General features: G+C 55.0%; 1 protein-coding gene across 3 annotated transcripts in view; it reads right to left on the reverse strand.

The window, feature by feature from the left end:
* Nucleotides 1-1,842: 1,842 nt before the first annotated feature.
* PHC2 (polyhomeotic homolog 2) overlaps nucleotides 1,843-14,933 on the reverse strand; it is a 113,205-nt gene continuing 100,114 nt past the window's right edge. For 2 of the 3 annotated variants that reach the window (XM_038747034.1, XM_038747031.1), the window contains 6 exons: nucleotides 9,109-9,311; nucleotides 7,988-8,117; nucleotides 7,075-7,216; nucleotides 6,012-6,153; nucleotides 4,386-4,662; nucleotides 1,843-3,224 (listed from right to left, as the gene is read on the reverse strand). In XM_038747034.1, coding sequence (XP_038602962.1) covers nucleotides 3,070-3,224; nucleotides 4,386-4,662; nucleotides 6,012-6,153; nucleotides 7,075-7,216; nucleotides 7,988-8,117; nucleotides 9,109-9,311 — 1,049 coding nt within the window. In that variant the 3' untranslated portion in view covers nucleotides 1,843-3,069. The remainder of the gene's footprint in view (nucleotides 3,225-4,385; nucleotides 4,663-6,011; nucleotides 6,154-7,074; nucleotides 7,217-7,987; nucleotides 8,118-9,108; nucleotides 9,312-14,933) is intronic. The other variant, XM_038747033.1, reaches the window with a different exon arrangement.

Raw genomic sequence — 14,933 nt, forward strand, 5'->3', positions numbered from 1 at the left:
GCTTGGGAAGTACAAATTGGCAACATATAGAGGCAGTCCCTGCCCAACAGTGGGCTCACAGTCTAAAAGACTGTGCCACTGAGCCACTGCTTCTCCAAGGATCTAACTACTGGTGGAGGGGCCCCTCAGTCCCTTGATCGGAGTAATGGGGTCCCTTCAGAACAGACCACAGCCACCTGGCTCTCTTTCAGTGCCCAACTCAGACCCCGGGGAGAAGAGGGGCTGCCCCAGCCTCTTGGATGGCCTCCGTGGCTACTGCCTGAGTGCCCGTGTTCCTCCAAGAGGCCCAGGAACCCTAACTACATCTATCAATCAATCAATCAATGCTATTTGAGCACTGACTGTATGGACCACTTGGTTGACTACAACAGTAGTTGTTAAGCACAATCCTTGCCTTCAAGGAAAACACAGTCAAGTAGGGAAGACATTTTAGTAAGCTACAGGGAGGGGAAGACGTCTCTATCGTCGCTGTCGCTTTTTAGTTTGTCCAAAACGCGGAACGGATCCACGCTGAGAAGAGTCTGGTCGGGATCAGTCTGGCCCCCAACTCCCAACCGATCTCCGGGGCCGAGTCCCGGCCTGAGTTCACAGCCCTGCCTTCCCATCCCCCTAGCCCACCTCGCCGAGGGGACCCCTCCACTCTCCCCCTCCCCATCCCTATCCCCTTTCAGGGAGCGGTGACCCAATCTCCGTACTGAATCTGAAATCCAGCCTTCCTCCATCTGTCATCTTTGCCCAGAGCTCTTTTCATTTCTCTTGCAGGGCGCTTCCCCTGTTTTTTTTTTCTTTCAGCAGCTGCTCTCCACCCCTTCTTTCCCAGATGCACCCTCCCAGGCTCAGGGCCAACACCACTCCTAATGGTCAATGCTTGTTTCTTATTGTCCTATTCTGTCCTTAGCACTGAGCACCAGGCTACTTTCAGGTCCTAGCCCTGCCCCAGCCAGGGAGGCCAGCCCTAACCAGGCTGTCCTGGATGTCAATCAATCAATCAATCGTATTTATTGAGCGCTTACTGTGTGCAGAGCACTGTACTAAGCGCTTGTCACTTTCTGGGACAGGACTGGATTAAGAGGTTGGAGTACCCAGCTGTCACAGAGAAGCAGCACAGCCTGGGAGTCAGATAATAATAATAATGATGATGATGGCATTTGTTAAGCACTTACTATGTGCAAAGCACTGTTCTAAGCACTGGGGGGGATACAAGGTGATCAGGTTGTCCCACGGGGGGCTCACAGTCCTCATCCCCATTTAACAGATGAGGTAACAGGCTCTGAGAAGTTCAGTAACTTGCCCAAGGTCACAGCAGACATAATAATGATGGCATTTATTAAGTGCTTACTATGTGCAAAGCGCTGGTTGTGGCAGAGCTGGGATTCGAACCCGTGACCTCTGACTCCAAAGCCCGGGCTCTTTCCACTGAGCCATGCTGCTTCCAGACGGTCATGGATTCTCTTGCCAGCTCTGCCACTTTCCTGCTCTGAGACCCTGGGCAAGTCGCTTCACTACTCTGTGCCTCAGTTACCTCATATATAAAATGGGGATTGAGCCTGTGAGCCCCATGCGAGACAGGGACTGGGTCCAAACCAATCTGCCCGTATCCACCCCAGAGCTTAGTACAGGGCCAGGCACATAGTAAAGCGTTTAACAAATGCCATTAAAAAAAAAATGATACTCTTCAGGATTAATTGCGACAACACTGGGTGAAGAAGGACCTTAATATGCCTTGCCTTGTGTCCAAATGCCCCCATCACCGCCCCACCCACCCTGCTCCTGGTGGAGACGGGGGACTGAAGTCCTGCAGATACAACCTCACCTACCCATCAGGAATCAGGGACAGTCAAGGCAGCTTTTACCAATTTATTTTAAAAAACCACAAAAGGTTTAAAAAGTCCTTCATTTCCTACCCCGCTTGAGGCCCAGCCCCGAGGAAAGCCCCATCTTGGCCTGCTAGTCCCGAGGGCCATCCTCCCAGCAGCCTCCAACAGGGCAAGGCAAAGGCTAGCCCTCTTACTGCCTCACTGAGCTTCACTATCTGTCGCAAAAAGTCTGGGAGAGGACGGGGAAGGGAAGGAGAGGGCAGAGCAGGGCGTTACCCGGGGCTGCCCTTTCTGAGCCAGTTGGGATACGGCCTCTGGCCACACTGTGCCGGAAAGAGGGAGAGACTGGGGACTTACTTGGGCCTCGCTTCTTCCCCTCCTCCAAGCCTGCTCCTGTTGTGACTCCTTAATGCTGTCTGTGGGACTGCACGGCCTACGAGGCAATTCACAGTGCGAGGTACTGGTTTCCAAGGGCTCAGAGAAGTTTGACAAGCCCGGGAAAAAAAAAAAAATCCGAATTTATCCTCCTCCTCGGGCTGGGGCCGCCGCTCCTGCCCACTTCTCACCTACAGCTCAGCTTGGCCCGCAAGTAACCTGCACACCCCGCAGTATGTGTGTGCATCTCTCTCTCTCTCTCTCACTCACTCACACACACACAAACACACACACACAGCATTAAGGCGGCCCTGCTGGTGGGCACGGCGGGTCAGCCCAGCTCCTTTCTCTCTACCAAGTTGGGGGACAGAGGGCGGGACCCCGGTTGCTATGGTGACAGTAGGCCCAAGGGAGAGGGAAGTAGCAGAAGAAGAAGAGCTCCCGAGCCTGGGGAGGGAGGGAGGAAGAGGGGGAGGGCAAGGGAGGAAGGGCAGGGCACGTGAGGGACCATCTGACCTGGCTTCAGGGCCCTGCTCACACAGGCTCGGGAGCGTTAAGGAGATCATCGCCCCTGGAGCAGGAGGAAGAAGCTGAGGCTACAAATATTTACAACCACAGAGCACCCAGCTTCTGCACCCTCAGCCTTCTCTTCCATGGCAGAAGGGAAGGCCCTTGCGGGGGTGGGAGGGGTGTGTGTGTGTGAGAGAGAGAGAGAAACAGAAAAAGAGAGAGAGAGAGAAAGAGAGAGAGAGAGAGAGAGAGAGAGAGAGGAGAGAGAGAGAAAGGATGGGGGGCCTGCTGGCAATGCTCTGGCCCCCCGCTTTGGCTCTCTTCTCTCCTCACTCGTGGGGGGGGGGAGCACAGGGAGGGGTGAGGCCTAGGAGTCCTTCAGCATGCTGATGCGGGCGTAGATCTTGAGGGCAGGGCCCAGTTTGATGTTCATGGCGCTCATCAAATGGTCCTCCTTGAGCAGCAACAGTGCCTGCCCATCAATCTCCTGGGCCCGGAACTCCTCCGCGATCTCCTGGCAGCCTGGGGAGGGTAGATCAGACCGTCAGGGGATGAAGGGGTGGGGCGGCAGCCTGGGCTAGAGGCCACGGAACCGGGCCCGGGGAAGGGGGCAAGGCAGGGGGTTGAGCCCTGAGAGTGGTGTTCTACTGGACAGGGAGTGAACACCCTGAGTGTCACCCTCCTCAGCACTCTTGTCAGCTCTATTTATTCATCTTCACCGCTCGAGACGAAAGTATTTCTTTATGGAGAGAGCTGCTTCTGGGCAGGGACTATGTACTTTCTTCTGGTCTTCAGAGGACCCAGGACAGGACACCACCCTCGAGTGCTTGCTCAATAAATGCAGGAAGGGGGGAGGGAGGAGAAGGAGGAGAAGTAGGCCGCCACTACGAGTATTCAAGGGCCTGTTCGGCTCGTTGGCAGCTCCCAGTCTCTTTCCTCAGCCCGGGAAGTTCCTCGCCCGGGAATTCCGAGCCCTCAAGGGCATTAGATTTATTTTATTTTGTTAGTGTGTGTGGTTTTGTTCTCTGTCTCCCCCTTTTATCAATCAATCAATCAATCGTATTTATTGAGCGCTTACTATGTGCAGAGCACTGTACTAAGCGCTTGGGAAGTACAAATTGGCATCACATAGAGACAGTCCCTACCCAACAGTGGGCTCACAGTCTAAAAGGGGGAGACAGAGAACAGAACCAAACATACCAACAAAATAAAATAAGTAGGATAGAAATGTACAAGTAAAGTAAATAAATAAATAAATAGAGTAATAAATATGTACAACCATATATACATATATACAGGTGCTGTGGGGAAGGGAAGGAGGTAAGACGGGGGGATGGAGAGGGGGACGAGGGGGAGAGGAAAGAAGGGGCTCAGTCTGGGAAGGCCTCCTTTTAGACTGTGAGCCCACTGTTGGGTAGGGACTGACTCTATAAGTTGCCAGTTTGTACTTCCCAAGCGCTTAGTACAGTGCTCTGCACATAGTAAGCGCTCAATAAATACGATTGATGATGATGATGAAGTAGGGGGCCCCATTTCTGAGAAAGGCCCAAGAGAGGCCAGAACTGCCTGGCTGGGGCAGAGGGAGCAGGAAACCCCAGGCTGAGAAGCCCCAGGAACACAGAGCTCCGTGCTTGGGAAAGAGTCCCCAGCTCCAGCAGAGGTGACGGGACGGAAGGCCCTTACCCGGCAGGGAGCGGATGAACTCGTACACGTCCTCCACGTTCCACTTGGTGGGCTCGCTGGGCAGGAAGTGGTGCCCGACGCCCACCAGGTCCCGCATGTGCATGTCTGGGAGCTCCAGGTCCCTCTGGGCCTGGCGGCGGCGGGAGGTGGAGGAGCTGGCAGAGATGGGTGACAGCGGCTCCTCGTAGCTGGAGTTGTCTGAGCAGCGGCTCGAGTCCTCCTGGCTGTGGGTGAGCTGCAGGGCTGCCGTCACCGAGAGGGGCACGGCCCCGGGGGGCTGCAAGCCAACACGGCGGCCCGGTCAGCCTCTGGGGAGCCCCAGGGCGGCAGGATGGGGGTGACCGGGGACGAGGGCCTAAGCTCTTAGGGGATTCTGGGGAAGCAGCGTGGCTCAGTGGATAGAGCCCGGGCTTTGGAGTCAGAGGTCGTCGGTTCAAATCCCGGCTCCACCACTTGTCAGCTGTGTGACTTTGGGCAAGTCACTTCACTTCTCTGGGCCTCAGTTCCCTCATCTGTAAACTGGGGATTAAGACTGTGAGCCCCCCGTGGGACAACCGGATCACCTTGTAAACTCCCCAGTGCTTAGAACAGTGCTTTGCATAGTAAGCGCTTAATAAATGCCATTATTATTATTATTCTGGGCAGAGGGCAAGGGAAGGGGGTTCAGCTCCATCCTACGAGCCGGCAGGGTGGGCGTCCCAGGACCGCGCTCCCAGAGGGGAAGCTTCTGAGCGGGGAGGCCTCACCTGCCTCCTTGCCCACACATGGGGAAGGCCCATTTCCTCCAGGGAGCAACCAGAGAATGTGAGACACGGAAAGGTAAGGGGTGGAAGGGGAAGGAGGGAAGCAAGGGAGAACTGAGGGGAAGCAGCGTGGCTCAGTGGAAAGAGCCCGGGCTTTGGAGTCAGAGGTCATGGGTTCGAATCCCGGCTCCGCCACTTGTCAGCTGTGTGACTTTGGGCAAGTCACTTCACTTCTCTGTGCCTGTTACCTCATCTGTAAAATGGGGATTAAGACTGTGAGCCCCACGTGGGACAACCTGATCACCTTGTAAACTCCCCAGTGCTTAGAACAGTGCTCTGCACGTAGTAAGCGCTTAATAATAATAATAATACTGATGGCATTTGTTAAGCGCTTACTCTGTGCAAAGCACTGTTCTAAGCGCTGGGGAGGATACAAGGTGATCAGACTGTCCCACGTGGGGCTCACAGTGTTCATCCCCATTTTTACAGATGAGGGAACTGAGGCCCAGAGAAGTGACTTGCCCAAGGTCACACAGCAGACTTGTGGTGGAGCCGGGATTCGAACCCATGACCTCTGACTCCAAAGCCCGGGCTCTTTCCACTGAGCCACGCTGCTTCTCTAATAAATGCCATCATTATTATTAACTGAGGAAAGGGCCAGGGGAAGGGGACAGGTCCTTGGCATGGGAGAAAGAGAGACCCCCGCAATCAGTCTGCAAGGGGTCCTCCGACACTGGTTCCCTAGTATAGTGCTCTGCACACAGTAAGCGCTTAATAAATACGACTGATGGATTGATTCCCTACGCCGGAGGGAAACAGAGATGGGGAGGGGCCGGGCACCTTCTTGGGGAAGGACCGGCTCTCAGGTCCCCAAGCCCCTCACCTGTTTCTTGGCCTCCTTGGTGAGGGTCTGCAGGCCCCCCTTGCTGGTCCGCCGGCGGTTGTGGGGCGGGCCCCCCGGCTTCTGCAGCTTGCTCCGGTCCGAGTGAAAGAGCCCCACCCGTTTGGTGCAGCCTACATTGTACCTGTAAGAGAAGCCAGGAGCGGGTGAGGGCCAGGGGACACAGTGAGGGGGGCTATTCCTGGAGGTGGGGGCCGTGAGTCCCCTCCCTCTCTTCCACACCTGAAGCCAGAGCTCCCGACTTCTCCACCGCCTCACTGGAAACAGGTAAGAGGAAGGCCCCGCTCTGGTGCCCAAGTAACGGCAACAAGGCTAAGAGGGAGGGCAGGAGAGCGCTTGATTTCTGCAGGGCCCAGCCCAGAGTTACCCCGTTTCCCCCCCAGTCTCTGGGACTTAGGTGTGGTAGAGGCAGACTGGGGCTTGGAATCAAGCCGGGCAGGCGTGCAAGTGGCAAAGGTCCCTAAAACAGGCTTCCGGGGAGTCTTCCCAGACTGTCCTCTCCTCCACCCCATCCCCTCCGCCCTATCTCCTTCCCCTCCCCGCAGCACTTGTATAGATATTTGTACAGATTTATTTCTCTATTTACTTGTACATACTGTTCTATTTAGTTTGCTAATGATGTGCATGTAGCTTTAATTCTATTTGTTCTGACGATTTTGACACCTGTCTACCCGTTTCGTTTTGTTGTCCGTCTCCCCCTTCTAGACTGTGAGCCCGTTGATGGGTAGGGACCGTCTCTGTATGTTGCCGACTTGTACTTCCCAAGCGCTTAGTACAGTGCTCTGCACACAGTAAGTGCTCAATAAATACCACTGAATTGAATGGATACCGCTCCCTGGATTGGGGGAGGTGGGATGACGGGGGGGAGGAACAGCAGGGGAAAGAGAAGGATGACAGCAAGGAGGCCCTCTTGGGATAGGAGGGACGTGAAGTGACCTGAGAACGAGGATGGCAAGGGTACAAGGGGTTAAACACAGAGCCCCAGGAATGGGGCTGGAGAGGAGTCGGGGGGCGGGGGGGGATTGGAGGAGCCGAGACCACTCACCTCTTGGCACAGGCCATGGAGCAGAAGCGCTTGGATCGCTTGAACTTATAGGCAAAGTCTACCCGGCCACATAGCTCACACTTGAGCTTCAGGGGAGCCCCCTCCTCTTTGGATTCTGCAACAAGCACACAGACCCCCTTGTCTGGAAGGAGGGACCCAACTCCAGCGTCAGGGCTCAGCGGTGACGGCGGCGGCAGCAGCAGCAGCTGCTCCCCTGCCCGAGTCCCGCTTCCCCGTGTGCTCCCCAACGGCGGGGCCTGCCGCTGAACCGCCCTCTGCCCGTTCTCCTCTTTGGGCCTGCGGGGTTTGGTCTCTCCCTGCATGAGCCTCTGCGGGACAGGGATATCCAGACTCCGCTAGTCTGGAAAAGGTGGTGTCCCTCTCCGAGGTCCCTGGGCTCTCCACCAGCCTCAGACCCCCCAGGCTTGGCCACACGACCCTTTCCCTGGGCCTGGCTGGCTGGATTCTTTTAGACCGTGAGCCCACTGTTGGGTAGGGACTGTCTCTATATGTTGCCAGTTTGTACTTCCCAAGCGCTTAGTACAGTGCTCTGCACACAGCAAGCGCTCAATAAATACGATTGATGATGATGATGGTGGCCTTAGAGAGGCAGATCCTCGATCTCCGTGCCGGGATCCTGCCCCCAGGAGACGGCCGGTCCCCGTGGCGGCTTCTGCCCCGGTCCGGGGAGCGAGCACGAAGCCGCAGTGTGGGATTTCAGGGCCAAAGGCCAGTGGGCCTATTAACCTTAGATCAGCAGCAGGACACGGGGGAAGAAACTAAGGGTAGCTCAACTCCCTCTGAATCTGTCCCACCCCAGTTCAGCCGGACCCGCCCCTCAGCTTGGGCCACCAACCCCTGCAAATCCAGCCCCCGAGAGCCACTAATTCTGGCCCGCCCGGCCGTCCCCTACCTTGCAGATAGGGCTCTTCCATGTCGGAGTCAGTGGTGGTAGTGTTGTCCTGCTGGGGGAGTTTCTCCGCTGGAAGCCCCTGGGCATACTGCTTCCTGAGATTGCCCACAAGCAGGGAGGAGCGGCCCACCTGTACGACAGACAGTCCGGGTAACAGGTCCCCGGAGGTGAGGGGGCCTCTCCTTCCCTATCCCTCCCACTTCCTAGTCACCGTCTCTTGAAGGAGGGCACATCTGAATATAAACTGGCCCCCTCCACACTCACCCTCCCCACCCCCACCCCGCAAAGCCTAAGTCCAAGAGGAACCACTGTAGTCTGCTGACCAAAGTCTGGGAAGTCCTCAGGGGGAGGAGCGGGTTACCCCCGGGCCCGCCGTGGGAGGGATGTCAGAGATCGGGGCCAGTCCTGGGAGTCGGGGCCCTGGGACACCGCCGGCGGGGGCTGGAAAATCAGGAGGTCGGAGGGTGCTCTGGGACCCTGGCAACCTTGGGGAGGGGGCCCACTGATATCCACTGCCTCCTTTTTGGGCAGGGCTGGCTGGTATGGCTGGCACATTCCACCTACTGGAGCAGAATGGAGGCCCGAGGTGCAGTCAGTGTGGTGGCTTTACGTCTTCAGGACAGTTATTATGACTATTGCAGTTACCGAGTGCTTATTCCGTGTCCAGCCCTGTGCTAAGGCTGGGGTAGATAAGCGATGTGCTTTCCAAAAGCCCCGATTCTGGCAAGGGTTCCCACTCCCCAGCGCGTTAGGGTTGACTTTCCTCGGCCCAGCCAGCCCTCCCCTCCCCTTCCGGCCCCTGTAGGCTTTGGCCCCCAGCCTGAGGCGGCTGAGCCATTGCTGGAGAACCTCTCCACATCCAATATGCTCTGACTGACCACCACTGCAGGCGGCCAGCCGTGAGCCCAAAGTGAGGGGTCTCTCCTGAGCAAGTCACTTGGTAGAGAGGGAAGTCGGTGATTTGGAGGGGGGGACACCACCTCTCAGGGTCCTGGCTGAGGATCTGGCCCGTCAAGTGTCTGTCACCGTCCCCCTGGGGACCCCAGGGTCAGTGATCAAGAGATTAGCCCCCTTGGGCACACATTACACAGGCTCTAAAGAGGGAAAGAAGACATGCATACCGGGAAAGGCTCCGCACCCTCCTGGATCACAAAGCCCTCGATAACGTGCGTCAGGATTTGGGGTCTGACAATGGCGTGGGGCGGCTTAGTCTCACCATTCTGGGGGGCGGTGCCAGCAACGCTAGAGGCAGAGCTCCCGTTCCCTGAGGTCATGCCGGGGCTGCGGAGGTCGTGCTGCTCACGAACAACGCCCTGCCCTGGCTCTGGAGTCGGGGAAGGGAGAGAAGGAGCAGGGAGGGAGAGACAAAAGGACAAAGAGTCAGAGTCCGGGCCCGGGACCCCTGTCCGGGCCCTGCTGGCTCCCTCCAGGCAGGCGGGTCCCACCACCCCCCGCCGCCCTGCCCGCCGCAAGGCTGATCCCAGCCAATACCGCTCCTGTCCTCAGTCTCATGTTACCATCTGTCCGAGGGGGCCCGGACAAAGCCAGCTGAATGGCCCCGGACCCTGCCCTTTAGAGTTTCACGCTCTAAGACCAACGTCAGCCTCGCAGATAAACACACAGAAGGACCTGCAGACAAACCAAGCCACGTAACAGAGAGAAGGTGATATCCAAAGCCGGCCCACGATTAAAGAAAGATTCCCCCTCAGTTCCCAGTCATGGGAATGGGAAGTGGGGTCTGGGAGGATCTCTGCCTCCCTCCACTCGGTTGGGAAAAGGGGACGATGAGACAAGGGTCTCAAAAATCTCCAGTGGCTACCAATCAATCTGCGCATCAGGCAGAAACTCCTCACCCTGGGCTTCAAGGCTGTCCATCCATCCCCTCGCCCCCTCCTACCTCCCCTCCCTTCTGTCCTTCTCCAGCCCAGCCCGCACCCTCCGCTCCTCCGCCGCTAATCTCCTCACCGTACCTCATTCTCGCCTGTCCCGCCATCGACCCCCGGCCCACGTCATCCCTCTGGCCTGGAATGCCCTCCCTCTGCCCATCCGCCAAGCTAGCTCTCTTCCTCCCTTCAAGGCCCTGCTGAGAGCTCACCTCCTCCAGGAGGCCTTCCCAGACTGAGCCCCTTCCTTCCTCTCCCCCTCGTCCCCCTCTCCATCCGCCCCATCTTACCTCCTTCCCTTCCCCACAGCACCTGTACATATGTATATATGTTCGTACATATTTATTACTCTATTTATTTATTTATTTTACTTGTACATATCTATTCTATTTATTTTATTAGTATGTTTGGTTTTGTTCTCTGTCTCCCCCTTTTAGACTGTGAGCCCACTGTTGGGTAGGGACTGTCTCTAGATGTTGCCAATTTGTACTTCCCAAGCGCTTAGTACAGTGCTCTGCACATAGTAAGCGCTCAATAAATACGATTGATGATGATGATGAAGGGTCGTTCAAGCCCTGGATTCCGGCTCTCTCCCTCCCCCTCAAATGAGGACCGCTGAAGGGAGGGGTAAGGAAGGGGAGCACGGAGGACGGCCCTGGGACCTGACACCTCTCCGACCACAGGTTCGGCCTACAAGTGCCTTCTCACGGCGGGCCGTGGCCCAAGATGTCCGGGATTTTCCTCCGGCCTTTCTCCGTACAGAGATTTCCGCGCCAGCCCCTCTGGACCCTCCCTGTCCTCCCCGGTTCCGTAGCCCACCTCCCTCATGGACACTCCAGGCAGAGCAAGGAGTCCTGCCTGGGCCCAAATTGGGCTGGGGCAGAAGCCTGGAAGAGGCTACCCCGTCTTCCAGCCTCTTCCAGGCTTCTGCCCCGTCCCTCCCTTCACCACCTGTCACAAGAGATGGGAATGACCTCTGCCTCAATCCCCTTCCGTGCCCACCATCTCTGCCCCTTTGACCCACGCCTGGGCACCCCACCTTCACACACCTCCACCTCAAAGATCCTCTCGAGCAACTCTCTTCTATCAATCAATCAATTGTATTTATTGAGCGCTTATTGTGTGCATAGTATGACCCTCACCTATTCAAACCCCTTGGTCCTGACCACTGCAAAGACCATCAGATATCCACAACCCACTTGCTCTCCCCGAGATGCCCACTGCTCACCTGTTTGCTCCTTGACCTTGCCCCTAACGGCGATAGCCTAGTGGAAAGAGCCTGGGTGGCAGAGGACCTGGGTTCTAATCCTGGCTCTGCCACTTGTCTGCTCTGTGACCTTGGGCAAGTCCCTTCATTTCTTTATGCCTCTGTTTCCTCATCTGCATAATGGGGAGTCAATACCCATCCTCCCTCCTACTTAGACTGCGAGCCCCACTGGACAGGAACTTTTAGACTGTGAGCCCACTGTTGGGTAGGGACTGTCTCTATATGTTGCCAACTTGTACTTTCCAAGCGCTTAGTACAGTGCTCTGCACACGGTAAGCGCTCATAAATACGATTGATGATGATGATGACAGGAACTCTCTCCGACCTGATAATAATAATAATGATGGCATTTGTTAAGCGCTTACTATGTGCAAAGCATTGTTCTAAGCACTGAGGGGGATACAAGGTGATATTGTACTTCCCAAGCGCTTAGTACAGTGCTTTGCACACAGTAAGCGCTCAATAAATACAATTGAATGAATCAAGCTGTCCCACTTGGGGCTCACTGTCTTAATCCCCATTTTACAGATGAGGTAACTGAGGCTCAGAGAAGTTAAGTGACTTGCCCAAGGTCACACAGCAGACATGTGGTGGAGCGGGGATTCGAACCCATGACCTCTGACTCCATAGCCCGTGCTCTTTCCACTGAGCCACGCTGATTAACTTGTACCTGTCCCAACACAAGTGGTTGACACAGAGAAAGCGCTTAACAAATACTACGTATCTATGGAATATACATATATATACTTAGACTGTAGAGCCCCATGTGGAATTAGATGACCTTAGAAGGATCTCTAGGAGTGAGAGGAACTGGGTTCTAATTCCTACTCTGTGACTTGGCTGCTGAGGAATCTTGAGCGACTCACTTCTCTGTGCCTCGGTTCCCTCAACCGCAAAATGTTGATTCAAAACCTGATTCCCCTTCGTACTTAGAAGGGGAGCCCCATTATTTTGTATCTATCCCAGCTCTTAATACAGTGCTATAGGTATGCAGTAAGCACGGAATTATTATTAATGTTATTGCCCATTCCAGATCCTTTCCCCTTACTGATCTCTCCACTGGTCCGTGCAGAATCTCAATCCCACACACCTCCGAGACGGGGCACCTCTACTCTTCTGCTTCCTCGCCTCCCAACCCCCCGTTCCTCCCTCTCCGTCTTCGTTCTTCTCCTCCCCTGCCTCCATTAGTGTTTTCGCTGCTGCCGCCGCCCATTCCACTGAATATCGTGAACCCATTTTGAGGGGAGAGGAGGGCCGAACTCACCTGCAGCGAAGATAGCCAAATCGCCCCTCGGAAGCCCTGGACTATATTAATTGCTCCGCTCAGGGATCGGAGGGGAGGGGTGGGAAAGAGGGGAAGCGGGCCGAGATGGGGGAGGACACCCCCCAACCCTGCCCACGGTACAGCAGTCAGGCCACATTCCATGTTTTCCCAGCAGAGGAGCCGGGAGGAAAGAGTATCAATCTAATTGAACGGGAAGGGATGGACCCCAATGAGTCGCTGGCTGGTTGGTACGTGCGACCGACCGAGGGCCCCGGTGCCCTGAGATTTTATTTTACTTGTCCATATCTATTCTATTTATTTCATTTTGTTAGTATGTTTGGTTTTGTTCTCTGTCTCCCCCTTTTAGACCGTGAGCCCACTGTTGGGTAGGGACTGTCTCTATATGTTGCCAATTTGTACTTCCCAAGCGCTTAGTACAGTGCTCTGCACATAGTAAGCGCTCAATAAATACGATTGATGATGATGATGATGATGAGATGGGTTCTCTGTCAACCACTCGTCTGTCTGTCCTGAAAAGCAGCGTGGCTCAGTGGAAAGAGCCCGGTCTTTGGAGTGAGGGGGTCATGGGTTCAAATCCCGGCTCCAGCTGTGTGATTTTGGGCAAGCCACTTAACTTCTCTGGGCCTCAGTTACCTCACCTGGAAAATGGGGATGAAGACTGTGAGCACCCCATGGGACAGCCTGATAACCTTGTAACCTCCCCAGCGCTTAGATACATAGTACGTATCTATTCTATTTATTTTATTATGTTAGTATGTTTGGGTTTGTTCTCTGTCTCCCCCTTTCAGACTGTGAGCCCACTGTTGGGTAGGGACTGTCTCTCTATGTTGCCGACTTGACTTCCCAAGCGCTTAGTCCAGTGCTCTGCACGCAGTAAGCGCTCAATAAATACGACTGATTGATTAGAACAGTGCTTTGCACATAGTAAGCGCTTAATAAATGCTATTATTATTATTGTCATGGGGTCCATACTGGACTAGAAGCTCCTATTCTAGGGATACCTATTCCGGGGAGCTCGTCCTCGCTCAGCTCCTTGCTCTGCCCAGGCGGCACCTCCGCTCCTGGAAATGGAGCCCGGGCTATTTCTGGATTGACCCGGCCAACTCTCTCCCTCCTCCCCACCCCCTTCCGACCCACCCCGCCGGTCCCAGCCAATTCTGCGCTGGGCTGGGATTAATGTAATCTGCTTCTGGGCTCTCCCGCCTGGGCCCCGGCTTCAGGGCAGAAAGGAACAACCAGCACCATCTTGGGCTTCTAGGGAGATGGGGCCAAAGGCCCCACTGATTGATTGATTGATTGATTGATTGAAAGGTCGACAGAGCCACCGGTGCATCTTGGAAACTTCCATGCCAGTCCCCCAGACACCTGTGGGGACCCAGGCCCGGATCTCTACTGCATTCATTCACTCATTCAATCGCATTTATCGAGCGCTTACTGTGTGCAGAGCACTGTACCAAGCACTTGGGAAGTCCAAGTCGGCAACATCTAGAGACGGTCCCTACCCAACAGTGGGCTCACAGTCTAGAAGGGGGAGACAGACAACAAAACAAAGCATGGAGACAGGTGTCAAAATCATCAGAACAGAATTATAGCTATATGAACATCATTAACAAAATAGAATCGATCAATCAATCGTATTTATTGAGCGCTTACTGTGTGCAGAGCACTGTACTAAGCGCTTGGGAAGTACAAGTTGGCAACATATAGAGACGGTCCCTACCCAACAGTGGGCTCACAGTCTAGAAGGGGGAGGCAGAGGACAAAACATATTAATAAAATAAAATAAATAGAGCAGATATGTACAAGTAAAATAAATAGAATAGTAAATGGGTACAAGTAAAACAGAGTAATAAATCTGTACAAACATATATACAGGTGCTGTAGGGAGGGGCAGAAGGTAGGGCAGGGGGGATGGGGAGGAGGAGAGGAGAAAGGGCTCAGTCTGGGAAGGCCTCTTGGAGGAGGTGAGCTCTCAGTAGGGCCGTGAAGGGAGGAAGAGAGCTAGCTTGGCGGATGGGCAGAGGGAGGGCATTCCAGGCCCGGGGGAGGACGTGGGCCGGGGGTCGATGGCGGGACAGGCGAGAGCGAGGTACGGTGAGGAGATCAGCGGCGGAGGAGCGGAGGGTGCGGGCTGGGCTGGAGAAGGAGAGAAGGGAGGTGAGGGAGGAGGGGGCGAGGGGATGGACAGCCTGGAAGCCAAGCGTGAGGAGTTTTTGCTTGATGCGTGGGTTGACAGGCAGCCACTAAAGATTTTTGAGGAGGGGAGTAACATGCCCAAAGCGTTTCTGCATAAAGATGATCCAGGCAGCAGCATGAAGTATAGACTGAAGTGGGGAGAGACAGGAGGATGGGAGATCAGGGAGGAGGCTGATAATAATAATAATAATGATGATAGCATTTATTAAGCGCTTACTATGTGCAAAGCACAGTTCTAAGCACTGGGGAGGTTACAAGGTGATCAGGTTGTCCCACGGGGGGCTCACAGTCTTCATCCCCATTTTACCCACGAGG

The sequence above is a fragment of the Tachyglossus aculeatus genome, chromosome 5 (genome assembly GCF_015852505.1).
Source record: "Tachyglossus aculeatus isolate mTacAcu1 chromosome 5, mTacAcu1.pri, whole genome shotgun sequence".
NCBI lineage: Eukaryota > Metazoa > Chordata > Mammalia > Monotremata > Tachyglossidae > Tachyglossus > Tachyglossus aculeatus.